We start from the raw sequence: 15,849 nt of genomic DNA on the forward strand, positions 1-15,849 counted from the left end.
TGGCCCCAACTGAACTGTGGTTGTGAATGCTTCTGCTGGAGTGTGAGCAAAACGTGATAAACCGTCAACAAGTCAAAGACCTTGGTCCTCGATTTCAGTTTTCTGTTGGGACCACTCTCCATGGGGAAATACTTAAGCACCCAAGAACTGGAGTCACTGGCGTTTTTCACTTCATACTTCCGGAGAACTCTATTAAAGGCATAATCCAGGGATGAATTAAAATCTTTGTTTCTGATGTTAACAGCAAAGAGTTTTCCAAACTCTGATGTAACTTGCTTTAAGATAAAGGAATATCATAGTTAAAATATGCCATTTCTTCACAAGCCCAGTTGGATCTAAGTTAAAATTTGTAAAGAAAGTAAGAGAGTAGTTGACCACTTTTCTAAATAGAACATGTTGCAGGATTTTGATAAACTTGTTCTGCCCCAGAGGAGATAGAGATTTTACCAACCAAAATAGCATATTAAAAAAAAAAAAAAGTGGCAAGGAGAAGGGGAAGGAAAAATAAATGTGAATTATCTAGCTGATGTTTTTTTTTCATACAAAAAAATAAAATCAGTGGTAAATAAGCTGATGAAATAACCTATCAAAGTGTACCAAGAAAATAAAGGACTTGTTTTTTCAAAATAAACTAAAATAAAGTGCAAAGAACTACAGTAAAGTTTCATACCATGTATTTACAGCAACATTTGTTAGTGCAGCAAACTCCAGTAAACTGCAGTTTCCGATTTGGTTTTTCAGACTCTCGGAGGAAAAGAGAAGATACTTGTGGTTTTATCGCTACTACTGCAATGACGAAAACTGCTCCCTTCCTCTGGTCCTGGGTAGTGCTCCTGGATGGGATGAAGGGACTGTTTTAGAAATGCATGCCATTTTGAGAAGGTGGACGTTTTCCCACCCTTTGGAGGCACTTGGACTTTTGACTTCTAGGTAAGAATTGCGTAACAAGCACATTACTGATTGAGAAGAACTTGTTTGAAAAGAAAAAATATAGGCCCATATAATTAATTTAATAGCTATTCTGTTTGTTCCTGATTTTAATAGCTATAGATAATAATTTTAGATAAATATAAGCTATGAATATAAATTTTGAGCAAATCTAAGCTCTAATTATGTTTTCTGTACTAAACTTGAAGTATAAATAATAACCATAGTTTCTTAAATGAAGAATCTAGTTGCTGTTACAGAAGTAACAGAAAAAAATTAATAGGGAAAAATAAAAATCCCTATTTGTCCTCCCCCCACCCAAAAAAGTCCTTAAAAACGGGGACCATATATTTTACTATTGGAATATGCAAAGTTTGGCAAAATGCCCTACTTACAGTAGGTATACAATTAATATAACAATGATGATGATAAAAATAAAAGAAAACAATCTATTTCTTGTATGTGCTTCAGATCTTCCCTCAGAATAAAATGCAAGGGGCACGGGGAGAGGGTCTAGTGGTGTCTTCTTGCTAAGGAGACACGTGTGGGTGCAAGTGTGGTTGGCAGCCCTGGTTCAGAATGAGTCAATCTTAGTTGGCTTCCCTTTTCTATTCAAAGCCCAGAAGAGATACTTGAAGTCTGTCTTGATAGCATCAGCTGCCTGATGCCATAAGAAAAGTCATCTTGGGAGCTGGTACAAGCTGCCTCTAGCACCCCCAGTAGTTGCCACTCTCTCACCCTAATACTGTGCTTAGCCAATCAAGGTAAAGAGAGGAGAGAAAGCATGAGCCTGGAAATGGACAGTTTTCTTTTCCCAGTGGACTGAGCTATTATTCAGCAGTGATAACAGGGTACCCAAGACAAAGCCACAGCCCAGTAGACTTTAGGAAGACACAACCTTTCTAGCTTTGTGAGCCCGTTATCAGCCTTGGGAGTGACTCATGTAGGGCTTAATGGTGGAGGGGCTTGGTAATTCCTCCTAGAATTTTCCTTGATTTGTGTCATCATTCTAAGACAGAACCTGTGCTGGTTAATCTACACTCCTCCTGGAAAAGGTAGAAAATAGAAAAAAGAAAAAAGAAAAGAAAGTCTGCAATCCCCAGAGCCAGACAAGAAATGTAAAACTCAGCTCTATTCTGAATCTGCTCCCAAGGTCCTGAGGGAAGGAAAAAGGTGGGAGAGGAAAGGACACAAAGGACTTTCAAACTGACTTATTTAGATTTATTTAAAAAGTAGTGTCCTTCATAAAACTTCTGGAATGAGGAAAGGGGCGAGGTTTTTTCCTCCTGTTATTTGTAAGAGTTGCTAGCTGCTTCTCAATCATCCAAGTTCAAAATATACACATTATCTTTTGCCCCCCTCATATTGAAGATTTTATTAGTTTTATGGCTTCTTCCATGCAGATTCCTACCTCTTTCTTTATATATATAGAGGAATATATCCATATATTTTTATTATTTGAAAAAGCATGGTGCTTTTTTCTTTTATAAGGCTTTTTCTGAGAGTCTTCCCTAACTTTGCCATGAGGAATTGATCACTTCTGTTTAGTACAGAACTCTGTTACTTTATGAACTGCACTTTATTGTGATGTGTTTGCATGCAACGTGTAAAACGTGTGTATTTTCACCCACATTAGACTGAGAGCTACTCAAGGCAAAATAGATCATCTTACTATTTCTATTTCCCAAGGGCTTAACTCGGTGTTAATCAATAACTTTCTAAAATACGTTGATTATTTGTGCATTGTTTTAACATTTAAGTTATAAGTTCTTTCATAGCATTATGTATTTTCTTTATTTCCTACACCAACTTCTACAATTGAATGAATTAAAGAAATGATATGGTCAGAGAATCAATTAATAATTAGTTTGCTTCATTGGGATCATTCACAGTTCATCACTCTAGTGTTTAAAGATCGTTTTGAAAAAAACAAGTTCTCATTTCTACCTTACTCCTAACCTGTTTTTATGGTTTAGGTATGTAAGAAAAGCCCAAGTCTACAAAATTATTTTGCTAATTTTAGTTGTTTTTTGCTGAAGTAAGACTTAGAATATTAGAGCAATCATTATTTTGTCATTCCTGAATTATTAGCTAATAGCAAGTCAGTTCAAAATGTTATAGTAACAACGGACAGAATAAGAGAAAATACTGGCAAATAGTATATCTAGTAAGGTAATTGTATCCCGAATGTATAAAGACTCTTAAAACTCAACAAGAAGATAAATAACCGAGTTTTAAAATTGGCAAAGAATCTGAATAGGCATTTCCTCAAATAATATACAAACGTCTAATAAGACATGAAAAGATGTTCAACATCATTAACCATTAAGGAAATACAAGTGAAAACCACATGTGATACCGCCTCACACTCACTAGGATTGGCTATAATCAAAAAAGGCAAGAAATAAGAAATGTTGGTAAGAAATTGAAAAGCTTATGTATTGCTGGTGCAGCCACTTTAGAAAACAGTATGGCAGTTCCTTAAATGTTAATCATAGTGTTTCTATATGACCCAATGATGCCCCTTTTAAGTATATACCCAAGATAAGTGAGAAACACATCCACTCAAAAACTCATGCACAGATGTTTGTAGCAGCATTATTTATAATAGCCAAAAAGTAGAAACAACCCAAATATCCATCAGCTGATGAATGGATAAATAAAATGTGGTATATCTACACAATGTAATAATATTTGCTAATAAAAAGGAATGAATACTGTTTTATGCCACAACACCGATGAACCTTGAAAACATTATGCTAAGTGAAAGAGGATAGTTACAAAAGACCCCATACTGTATGATTCCATTTATATGAATTGTGTAGAACAGGCAAATCTAAAGAGACAGGAAGTAGAATGGGGATAAGGGCAGGTGGGGGGGATGGGGAGTGACAGCTAATGGATACAGAATTTCTTTTTGTGGTTATTGTTGCAAAAATATGGGAACATGCTAAAAACCATTGAATTGTGCACTTTACATGGGATGAATTGTATGTTTGAATTATGTCTCAATAAGGCTGTTTAAAAAATTTAGGAAAATAATTGTGAAGGTAAAAACTGTTAATATCTTTCATGCATAATTTTCTAATGAGACAACTTTCTAAAATTTCTACAGGAACAACTAGGTGTTTTTTTGGAATTTATTACTGTTTTATTAAGATGTACCTTAGTCTATATCTAAACACATATAAATATATCAGTTAATATTTTTGTGACATGCACAGAATATTTCTCACAAAAGTCTTCAATAGAATGAAGACTATAATACTGCTTCACTTATAAAATAAGGAGATTAGCTGGATGTACTTCAATATTCTCTAATCTCTGTTAACTAAGCATAATTCTGCTGATAGTGAGTCTTCTCTAAACAGATTCTGAAGATCTTTTTTACTCACTGAATGTTTTAAGGGTACAGAACAGACTTTTACTCAGTGTCTGTTAATACTATGTCATGCTAATGTTCACAACAACTTTATTAGGTAAATACTATTATTATTCCAATTTTACATGTGAGGAAACTGATGTTTATAGAGGTTGTCACCCCATGTGACTTAGTAAGTTAAGGAATTAGAGTCAAGCCCAGGCATTCATGAGTTCAGAGCTTACAGTCTTAACTAATATGCTTTGCAGACTTCTTGCATAAACACTCTAGGCTATTTACATATTAAATATATTGGCTAGCCTAAGACCTTTTTTTTAATTGGAAATAGCAGTACTTAACTATCTTATTGTGTTCAGATGTTTCTCCTTCACTGTGTGATTTCTTTTTTTCTGAATAATCAGATTTTTAGAGGTTATGGAGACTGGTTGCAAAGTGGAGGGCTGTTTATTAAGCTTCATTTAGTTGAATCTTGATTTATTTGCACACTGGAAAGTTTCTTATCATGCACCAAATAAGGTCACTGAAAAGGTTGGAGTATTTCCATTGTACTCATCCTGTGACTCCCACTCTCAGTTTAACTGAACTATTAAAAAACTTGAGGACAAGCTGTTTCCAGAAATGAACCTTTCAACTCCTCTAAATTCAAAAGCTGACTTTTCTGAGAATAAACAGTATGTGCTTGTTAAGTAAGTTGTCAGAACAAGTTCTTCAGAGATCTACATTTTTTTCTCCTTTAAATAGTCTGTTTTTTAAATGGTTTAACCTCTGGAGAAGTGGTGTGCTCCATTTCCAAATTAGAGAATTTTTAATATTGATGTTTACTTAATCCTGTCTGTGGATTCACCACCTACTTTTAGTTTATTTTTAGCAAGAGATATAATGAAATCTAGTTTATCTAGTGTGGGCCATAGGATGTCAATATTTCCACTACTGAGTGCCAGCAGAATGCTCACGGGGTACTGATACTTCCATTAGAGAAGGCAGTGCTGTCAGAGTAACAGAGACCAAGGGGTGAGGTCTGTGGTTCTTGGCAGATGGTTGATATTTTTTTTAAACCCTGATGCACAGGCGCAACTATTCAACTGGTAATAACAAGCAGAAATTACCCAAGGAATTAAAAGTCAGTTCAAGGAAAGTATTCATTTAAAAATAGCAACTCTGAATTGGCATCAGAGGATTACATCAGAAGCTTAAATAAAAGTTTGACAAGGTACCAGAACTTGCCATCCCACATGATGTAAAATTATTGTTTTGCAGGAAGAAAAGCAATATTTAACAGGCAGTGCCTTAGCTTTCAAAATCCTTGGGAAAATGTTTTACAAAAATGTTTGCACCAAACCACTATATTCTTTATTGTAGAAATCAATTTATACTAAAGCCATTCTCAACTAACATTGTAAATAGGAAAAAGGGATTATGGAATAGTAAGGCAGTCAAAACTTCCACATTTGATTGAATAATTAAGTAATGGATGACAGTGTATCTATTCCATTTATTTATTGAGCAAAAATGTGTGCACAGTGAAATTGGTATGCACTGAATCTAAGAGAGAGAAGAAGCCATAGTGACTGTCTCTAAAAAGCACACAATTTATGGGGAGAGATTCAGCTAGAAGTCACCACACAATGTGCTCTATACTATAATCAAAGTTACATATTAAGTGCTGCATGAGCCCAGAGGAAACAGGCAAATTCTTTCCAAGAAAGCAAGGAAATCTTCACAAAGAAGCTGAATTCTGACTTAAAAGATTCATAGGAATTTCCTGAGTGAAGAGGTAGGGAAATGGCATTCCAGGAAGGAAGACTAGCTTGTGCATGGTTATGAAGGTTCAGAGAATAGTGAGCAACTTAAAATAATGTCACAATCGTGCTGGGACACAAGATTGAAAAGGGTGGTTTAATTTAGATTACTTTGGACCTCATGAGCCAAGTAGGAACTAGTAGGATCCGTGGACTTGTTACGGCAGCCCATGGAACTTTGTTAACAATGGCCGTCGTATAAACATATTTACATGATAGGAGGAGAACTCTGACATCAATGTGAAGGATGGATGAAAAAAGAAGAAAGTGAGAGCAAGGATATTACATAGATGTTGAGTATTAAACTAGTTCATTTAAAAAATGGTCTGGGTCTGAACCAAGTAGCACTGGAGATCCACTGAGCAGATTTGAGAGACATTTCAGAGAAAGGTAAAAAAAAGAGAAAAGAGATAAGGAAAGCTTTGAGCTTTCTGATTTGGGTAAATAACAGATAATTACATTATTAATCAGAACAAGAATTTTAAAAGAAAGAGCAAATTTGGGTAGTGAAAGCTGGAGAGTTCTGTGTTAGACATGTATTTTTTAAAACCTGGGCACCTAGGAGGAGATGTCCAATATGATGTATATACACAAATCTGAAGCTTAGTAGAGAAGTAAAAATTTGAAAAACAATGTGGGAGTTATTGGCTTTCAGGCAGTAATTGAAGCCACAGGCGTAAAGGATGTAAAACAGGTACTGTGGTACTGTGAGTAGATACATAGAGGAAGTACAGATAGGGCCAAAGAAGGAACAGCAACATTTTAAGGGCAATTCAAAGCAAGAAAGAAAGGAAACTCAGGAAAAAGTGCCCAAGAGTTTGGAGAAGATGCAGAAAAGGGTGATATTTTAGAATGCATGAAAAAAGATTTTCAAAGGTGTTAGAGAAGAAACATAGTCTTGCTTTCATGGAGTTGAATACTGGAAGTGAATAATAGACCATGACCAAGTCATAAACCTAAAACAGCAGGTGTCAGAACAGCTCTAAATGAAAGGTACATAATTCTATGATAACGAAGGAACCAAGCCTTTTTTTTTCCAAAGTGGGAAAAGTCTTCCCTGAGGAGTTATGTTTGAGCTCAAATACAAAGGATGAGTGGGAATAAATTGGTGAAAGGGGAGAAGCAACAGAATAGTTTTCTGGGAAAGGGGAACCTAAATGTGAATAGGTCCTGGGAGAGGAACTGCATTTAGGGAAGTGGAAGAGAGCCAGTGTGCCTGGAGTACAGGAAAGGAGTGTATTGGTCTTTATTCCACTAGCAATGTGAAGGCATAAATAGTACAGGTCTAGGTAAGAAAATATTTAAACAGATTTTAATCTTTTGAAGTTTACTGTGGTTTCTGAGTGAAGCATAGATTTGGTGAGGGAAGCAAAAGTAGATAAGAGAAGACCAGTTAGGAAACTATGGAAGTAGACCAGATATCCCAGAATGGTAGGTCGGCATGGAAGGATTAACAGTGGTGATATAATGAAATGAACAGAATGAGAAAACATTTAGGAGTAAAAATAGCAGGATCAAGCAGGGAGGGGTGTCAAAGAAGAGAGCTATCAAGGATTACTACTAGGTTTCTGTCTTATGTAAGTAGGTGATAATAGAAACATTCACCAAGATGAGGCACACTAGATGACAAATTAATTTTAGAAGAACCTTATTGTTCAGGTCGGGAAATGTTGGCTTTGAGGTGGGCTCAAAGTGGCTGAATTTACAGGTCCTGTGGTCCAAAACTATGTATATAAACTGGAGGTCCCAGTCTGAAATCATCTACAGAAGGAAGGGAATTAAGTCAAGGATATAGATGAATTTACTGAAAAAGAGAGAGAGCATAAGGTAAGAAAGGATCAGCCCTGATATTTGGACTCAAAATCCTTTATTCTTTTTAAGCAAATCGTGCTACTTTTGCATGTACTATTTAATTCATTCAAACACAAAATCTACATGATGCTTTCAATACACCATTTTTATGTCAGTGACTTTTTAAGCTTGTCTAGAAGTAAAATGAAAGTGTTATCATGTTAGAGGAACAAAGAACTACTCTTTAATGGTAATAACTTTAATTCATCAAGAGCATATCTATATAGTTACTTCCCAATTTCTATAGGCAGATCCATAGACTATCCATCAGAAAATATCTCTGTACAGTTTTTATACATCCTACGGTCTCAAATTCATCATTTCTTTTGGTTCATGACTGGGCCAATGCCCCAGTTCAATTACAAATTACGCTGCTGACTATTATGTGTCTGTCTCTACTGATACATTTAGAATGCAGTAAAATAAATAATATGCCCAAGCTAGTATTGCGATTTTATATGCGTATATGATAATATATAGTCAAAAGATCAAAAAGCCTTGCTAGAAGTACTGTAGAAAGCATACTGGCCTAGTATTCTAGATATTCGAATTCTAGTTTCAGTGCTACAAACACATGGCCTTGGGCAAACTGCTCAAACTCTGAGTTTCAGTTTCACCATCTGTATAATAAGGAAATTGAACTAGGTCTCCAAGTTTCCTGGGGTTCTAATATTCTGTACCCATGTAAAAATCCTTGAAGGAACATGAATTATTCAGTAGGTAGAGGTTTACAAGCATCTTAAAAGATCCTTATCCACCACTTCGCCTAGAAAAAATTTCTTCTGTCACATCTGATCATTTTTAGTACTAGAAAAATAGCAGAGATATTTTTATTGACGTTTTTCTTTCAAGCTGATGATGAGTGTGTCATTAGACTCAAAACCTGTTGGAGAAACAGTTCTGCACTTCTGATGGTTTTCTAATTCTAACCTGACATTGGGGCTTTTAACTGTGAATAGCCTCATGGCATTCTGCCTGAATTCTTGCTGTGTATTCTGAAGTCTGACATTTCCATTACACTTAAATTTGATCTCAGATTTCTTTGCTTTTCAGTTTACTCAAAGTTGCTTTTTCCAAAGGTCGACATTTGTTACATCGCATTTGGCTTTCACCCATCACTTTGAAAGTTCTTTCAGTAAGATATGGTCCCTGTACAATTTTTCAAACTAGAAAAAGAGAAACAAATGGGAACAACAGGGATGTGGGGAGAAAATAAGAAAGGAAAAGAAATTACCAAAAAAAAAAGTCAAATGGAAGAAGTTGAAAGATACATTTTTCTGTAGTAATTTAATTTCATGACTCCACTGGCCCTGTTAAGGGTTGTCTGAATCGTCTGTGATTTTCCTGTAGCCCTCTGAGATGAGATGAATTATAAGTGTTTGAGAAAAGAGAGGAGGAAGGACAATTCCCAAGTCTGAATGTTGATCAGGTAACTTCAAACCCAGTTTACACAAAGGAAAAACATAAGATTGATGTGCTTCCATCTTAGAAACAGAACATGGGTGCTGATTCCTTGACTTATGGCCCCACAATAACAACACGTGCCAAAACTATATTGTATGTCAGAAGTTCTCAAGGTGAGGTCGGCAGTCCCCAAAATGTTTATAGGGGTGTCACAAGGCCGAAATTATTTCCATAATAATTCTAAGAATTTATTTGCCTTTGTCAAACTCATTCAATTATGAGTGTAGAGTGTTTTCCCGAGGTTACGTGACTTGCAACACTGCAAAAGATTTAGTGTAGAAGCAGGTAAGAGAATCCAGGTGTCTTCTCTTAAACCAGACATTAAAGAGATTTGCAAAAATGTAAAGCAATACCAGTATCCTTACTAAATATTTTGGTTTTTAAAATATAGCTATTTTTATAAAAATATTTATGTTAACAGGTAATGGGTTTATTAATGTTATTTTAAATAAATAGATAAATATTCCTTAAATGTCCTGGTTTTATTTCTAATATGGTAATTATTGATAACATAACCCACATAAACTCTTTGGGTCTTTAATCATATTTAAAGATGTAAAAGAGTCCTGAGACCAAAAATTGGAGAACTGCTATTATACAACAGATCCTAACTACTGGTCAGTTATTACCTCCACCTTGAGCCAGAAAGCTACCTAAATACTTGGTAGTCTTCCTTTCCTGTACATATAAGCACTACCATTCCAGCTTACTCCTCTGCTTGACCCTAAACCCCACATTGTTGGCAAAATATGGAATTGATATTTCACTGAAGTGTTTTTGAAAAATGTTTATCTTGAAGTTGCTTTAATTTTACTTAATTTTTTCACCTTTTGAGTTTTTAGTCAAATGTCTTTGATTCTTTTTATTAACGTTTACAGTCTTGGTCTTCAAGGAATATTCTTCTTTTGTCTCTCAGTTTTACTTAATTTTTTCACCTTTTGAGTTTTTAGTCAAATGTCTTTGATTCTTTTTATTAACATTTACAGTCTTGGTCTTCAAGGAATATTTTTCTTTTGTCTCTCAATGTCCTCACTGGACAATGGACCATGTTTAATTTGTAAGTAACTCCTTAATGATTATGATGCAGTTATATTTATCTTACCTATGAGATCTTGTCCTTTAACAAATCCCACACACTCAATTATTAGTTTAATTGGAGACCAACTAATACTACTTAACAGCAAGCCAGAGAGGCATTTTGTTTTTGCTCCCCTATTCAGACATTCATGGGAAACTAAATTAAGAAACATAAATGTGCTCAGATGAACATTTAGAAAATGATGAATAATCTTAAAGAAGTGATTATTTCACATGGACTCTTGTAAAGCCCAATTTAAAAAAAAAAAATTCATAATAAGTGAAAATTTCTTTCACTTTACTTGATCTCCTCCCCAACAAGTAATGGAATTTCACTGACCTTTATCTTTCTCATATCTCAAACCAGAGCTCCATTTATTACATTGTAATGATCTATTTCCTAATCAATTATAAGAAAGTTTCTTATAAATGTGAATAAGTAAGGACCTAGTTGACACCAGCCTGATGAATCTTCTACTTTTGTTTTTTCCCCAAACTCAAAGTGTAATGTCTTCTCCTGCAATAATTAGTAGTCCCGAGGTTAGCAGAATTGCTAAAGAGTGTCTCCTGGTTTATGACTGGCAGAAATAATATGTGTATTTTTCAAGTAAATTGAATCATTGGAAAACACAGTAACAGGGCTTGTGGAAAATTCAAAATAGATTGCAGTTCCTCTGTTACATATGACATTTCAGTCAGTAAATATCACACCAAAGTGAGAGAACTAATACGGGTAGCCCTCAACTCATTGAGGAATGAGCTAATGAGCATGAAATGCCAACAACTATATCCCAAAAGAATGTAACATTACAGAGAAGAAATGCCAGGACTTGTGGAACATATTTGTCCATTGATCTATACCTGAGTTCAGGGACCCTGAAAAGATATTACATTAAGCATAAACTCTCCAGAGGCCTATTTTGTTGGAAGAATATTCGAAGTCAACTAAAAAGTAGTATGCTTGTTTTTCCACACAATTATGTTCCCTCTTAAAAGGGCATCTGATTTTGAGCTATTTTCTAGTGATGGTAATGAATTTGCAATTATTCATATATATTTATTAGTTAATTGGACAAGTTTTAGTTTAAGAAGTATTTATTGGTTTTTTTAATAATCAATAAAATTTTTGTACAGGAAGTTTGGAAAAGCTTAAAAACTAAACTTTAAAGGAAAATTAAGGTGACCTGTGAAATTTTCATTTGGTATTAATATTTCAGTCCTTCCCATCTTTTTGTTAAGCATATAGGGAAATATACAAATATTTCTTTAAAAAATGGTATAATATGCATAAGCATTTTATATTATTTTCATATCATTAAATATTCTTTAACTATTTTCAATGACTGCATATATTTCATCATGTGGTCATAGCACATTTAACTTTATTTTTAGACATTTATATTATATCCAATTTTGTTTGCATACACATACCTTCACACACATCTCTGATTATATCCTTAGGATAAATTCTCAAAAATTAAATTGCTAGATCAAGGAATAAGCACATTTTAAAGGTTTTTTTGGTTTGTTTTGTTTTGGCTCTGATTATATCCTTAGGATAAATTCTCAAAAATTAAATTGCTAGATCAAGGAATAAGCACGTTTTAAGTTTTTTTTGGTTTGTTTTGTTTTGTTTTTCTAATACCTGTTGCCACATACTGACAGCAATGTATGAAAGAGCCTGTGTCCCAGGAACTTCACCAACACTGCCAGCAGCTCTTTTAATGTGGCCAACTCTTCCTAAAATAGTCAAATGCAAGTTATGTTTGGATATGCTTTAATGTCAAGTTAGGCTTTAGTCACAACTCAGGATGTCATGTGGTTAGTTTCACGGCATTTTCTCTTCCAATTTCCTCCTGAACTTCAAGCAACAGTAATGAATAAAAGGAGATGTCCCTTTCCATTAAAGTGCAAAAACATTCTTCCCAGCATTTGCCCATATTCATACAAATAGATAATTTTCCTTTTGGACTATACTATGCAGGCATTACTAGTTTTTTGTTCTCCTCTTCTTGAAGGAGGCTGAAAAGAATACATCCTTCTTTTTCATTATCTTCAGATTTGTTTTTTTCTTGCCCTTTTGACTGAGAGAAAAATAAAAATCTGGCATTTATATGAGAGCTTTTTTGGATTTAAACCTATTGAAACCAATGTAAACTATCTTAGAGCACAGCAAGGAGTAAAATAGACTCCATAGTATGATTTTCATCATTATTATTATCATGATCAATGGATTTTTATCAACCACCTCCCATGTATGGAGCATGGTGCTAAATCTTAGGAATAAAAAAAGATGGAACAATCCTTATTCTCAGTTGACTTATTCACTAGTTTAGGAATGAGAGCACATATATCAGAAGATAAAGCCTAACACACGCTAGCATATGCTAAGTGCCCAGTGGCAGTCAACCAGTCAATATCCTTGGAGTTCAGAGAAATGATTACTGGGATAGTTGCCTTCAAGGGAATTAGATCCACATTTGAAAGGAATACTAGAACTTTGAGAAGAGAAAGGAGGGTGTTCCAAGCAAAGGTTATAGTGCTCACAAGGATAAGAATGCACATAGTGTTTTCAGAGTAAAAATAATGTACCAATAAGCCAGACTCATTCTTCCAATATTATGTTAGGAGAAAAATATTGAGTAGTTAGCCTTGAATATCAAGATTATCAGTGTGGGCTTCTGAAAATCACATTGGAAATAGATAACCACTTAGTGTTTTATGAGAAATGAACTTACAAATAATTTAGGATGTTTTATAAGGTATTACTCTGAAAAACATTAGTACCAGCAGGGGGTAATTGTGGCTTTGACTAGATAGTTGTTGAAGAAATTAAAAGCAGGCATAAGTGCTAGAGCTATTAAGATGGAAAAGTCAACAGAGCTTGGCATCTGATTAGATGTAAAGATAAGAGACTACTAAGAATTCCACAAATATTTACTCAACTATGCTTGGACTAGGGACTCATAAATGCATGGGTCTGCCCTCACCCATGTACATGTGATAGGATCCATAGAGAAAGGGGAGATTAACTCTACAGGGGCTAAAGTGTGGCTGAACAGCTTCACAGGTAAATTTTACGCTTGAGCTTGTACTTCAGGGATGTCTAGAATTTCACCAGATGGGAAAGGTAGAAAAATGTAATGAAGAAGGCAGAAGAGGGGCAAAACATCACCTTTAAAATTTCACGTCCACGTGATTGGATAAAGGTGATAACACAGATTACAAGAGGGAAGTCTGTTGGTAGAGAGTTTTTAGGTAGAAAGCTGAGTTCACCTTAGACAGTCTTCGAAGAAATACTTAGGGAATGCCCACAAATCTGGAGGCACTGGGAAAACAGACAAAATTTTCTGTTCATGGAGTTTACCTTTTAGTGTTTGGAAATAAATACATAATTAGAGGTATAGTGTTCACCAGAGTTTTGTTTTATTGTGGTTTGTTTTCTATTTTTCTGTCTTTTTTGTTTTGTCGTTAATATCAATAAGGTAAAGTAGGCACAGAAGAAATCATGGGTGACTAGTATCTGAATTAACAAGTCATCACTTAGGCAACAAAGTGTACCTAGTAACTATTCCCTCTAAGACCTCAAACTGTCCTCAAACTGACCTTGATGTCTACAAGCGTCAGGCAACTGGTTTAGTAATTGAGAGCAATAAATTAGAGGCAACACATTTAGTTAGGGGAATCGAAAGTCTTAATGTGCTAAAACAAGCTGACCTTCTAGTTTTGCATTTTTATTGCAGTTTTTCTGCTCTCTGTCTGTGCATGATGTTATGCTGAGATCTTCTGACCTTAGCAATACTTCACGAGATGTGTCTGGATTACAGTTCTCACTAGGTGTCTTTGCAGGAATGTTCAAAGGGAGAAGTATACTGTGCATGATGTTATGCTGAGATCTTCTGACCTTAGCAATACTTCACGAGATGTGTCTGGACTACAGTTCTCACTAGGTGTCTTTGCAGGAATGTTCAAAGGGAGAAATATGTTGGAAAAATATTTGTAGGTCTGAGTTTTGAGTGAATAACCTTGGAAGTGAAATTCTTGTTGCAATTAAAATGCTTAGCTTAAATGAAGAGAAAATATGTAGACTGTTTCACATTACATTGCAAACTGTTATCAAGGACAGTTGAGGGCTACTGAGTATTACCATTTTTTTCACTTGACTCTATAGCTGCATAGTATTCATTTTACCCTACAGTAACCTGATATGCTAAAAAAAAAAGACACTGGACATTAAAGACCTTAAAGTTTTCTGACCCCCACACTACTGAGAGCCAATCTTCAGAGCCCTCACCTAAAGCATTCAGTTAGTTCCCAAAAAAGGGACTTGTATATTGGTTTATTCTTTTCTTTGTTTTTTGTTTGTCCATTTTTTATTTTTTATTTTTTATTTTTATTGAATCAAAATTGATTATACAAATTTTGGGGGTTCAACATTGAAACGTGTCGATCAAATCAATTTTACTAGCATATATATTGTCCCATGCAATTCTGCATTCCCGACCAGTCTCCTCTGAGTGGTCCTGTGCTAATTGGGGGGTAGGACCAGCTGTCCTTGCTGTGTCCCAGTGTTCTCCTGGTGGGCTTGTCTCTCTTACCACCCATGCTCCAAACACCTCCCATGGGGCGGACCCTGCCCTGGTCCCTTGTGGTGACTCACCAGCCTCTGAATGGCTCCCCTTTTTCAGCTGTTCTGGCTCCTCGCTCCTGCGTGGGTCCATGGGAACCCTGTTAGTGGTCTTGCTGTCCTGGGGGCCACCCAGGCCCTTTTCTCTCTTGCCACCTTCAAGTAACTTCATCTGAAGGGCACAGCTATGGCTTCTGCCAGCTACTGTTCCATGCACTCAGCAGCTCCAGCCTTAAAGCAGCTGAGGCCTGAAACGCTCAGAGCAGTTTTTTCTTTCTCTCATCATGGTTTCTCCCATCTTCATGCACTTCATAGGTCTCTCCTCCTCTTCTTCTGAGCCCCAGCAACCCCAGCTTGGCTGATGTTACATTTTTATAGTCATAAATTGGTTGATTTATGGGAGAGAGTGACGCTGCAGACCATCTATTCTGCCAACTTGACCGGAACTCATTTCTTTGTTTTTAAGAGAGTCACTACAAACAGTTTCTTCAGTTTTAAACTATGACTACTATTTTTTTTTTCTGAAAACTTGTTTATTTCAAATTAATTGTTCTTACCAAAACCCTAGTTATTTCTATCCATGTCAAAGCAGTGTAGTGCCAATGTTATCTCCAGGCCCTTCTCAGGAACTTTGAGATAACTGAATCTAATTCTTCTTACAGAGCAAAACAATGACAATCTGAGGAGCCCACTGGAGAATAAACTGCTTTTGGCATAGTATT

At 35.5% G+C, this 15,849-nt stretch overlaps 1 protein-coding gene across 1 annotated transcript in view; it reads left to right on the plus strand.

The window, feature by feature from the left end:
- LOC103598708 (phosphatidylinositol 4-phosphate 3-kinase C2 domain-containing subunit gamma-like) overlaps window positions 1–15,849 on the plus strand; it is a gene marked incomplete at its 3' end in the record, with an annotated part of 252,245 nt that overhangs the window by 137,530 nt on the left and 98,866 nt on the right. The window contains exon 16 of the mRNA XM_008582754.1: window positions 742–930. Coding sequence (XP_008580976.1) covers window positions 742–930 — 189 coding nt within the window. The remainder of the gene's footprint in view (window positions 1–741; window positions 931–15,849) is intronic.

This window comes from Galeopterus variegatus, unplaced genomic scaffold, assembly GCF_000696425.1.
Source record: "Galeopterus variegatus unplaced genomic scaffold, G_variegatus-3.0.2 Scaffold2716, whole genome shotgun sequence".
Lineage (NCBI taxonomy): Eukaryota > Metazoa > Chordata > Mammalia > Dermoptera > Cynocephalidae > Galeopterus > Galeopterus variegatus.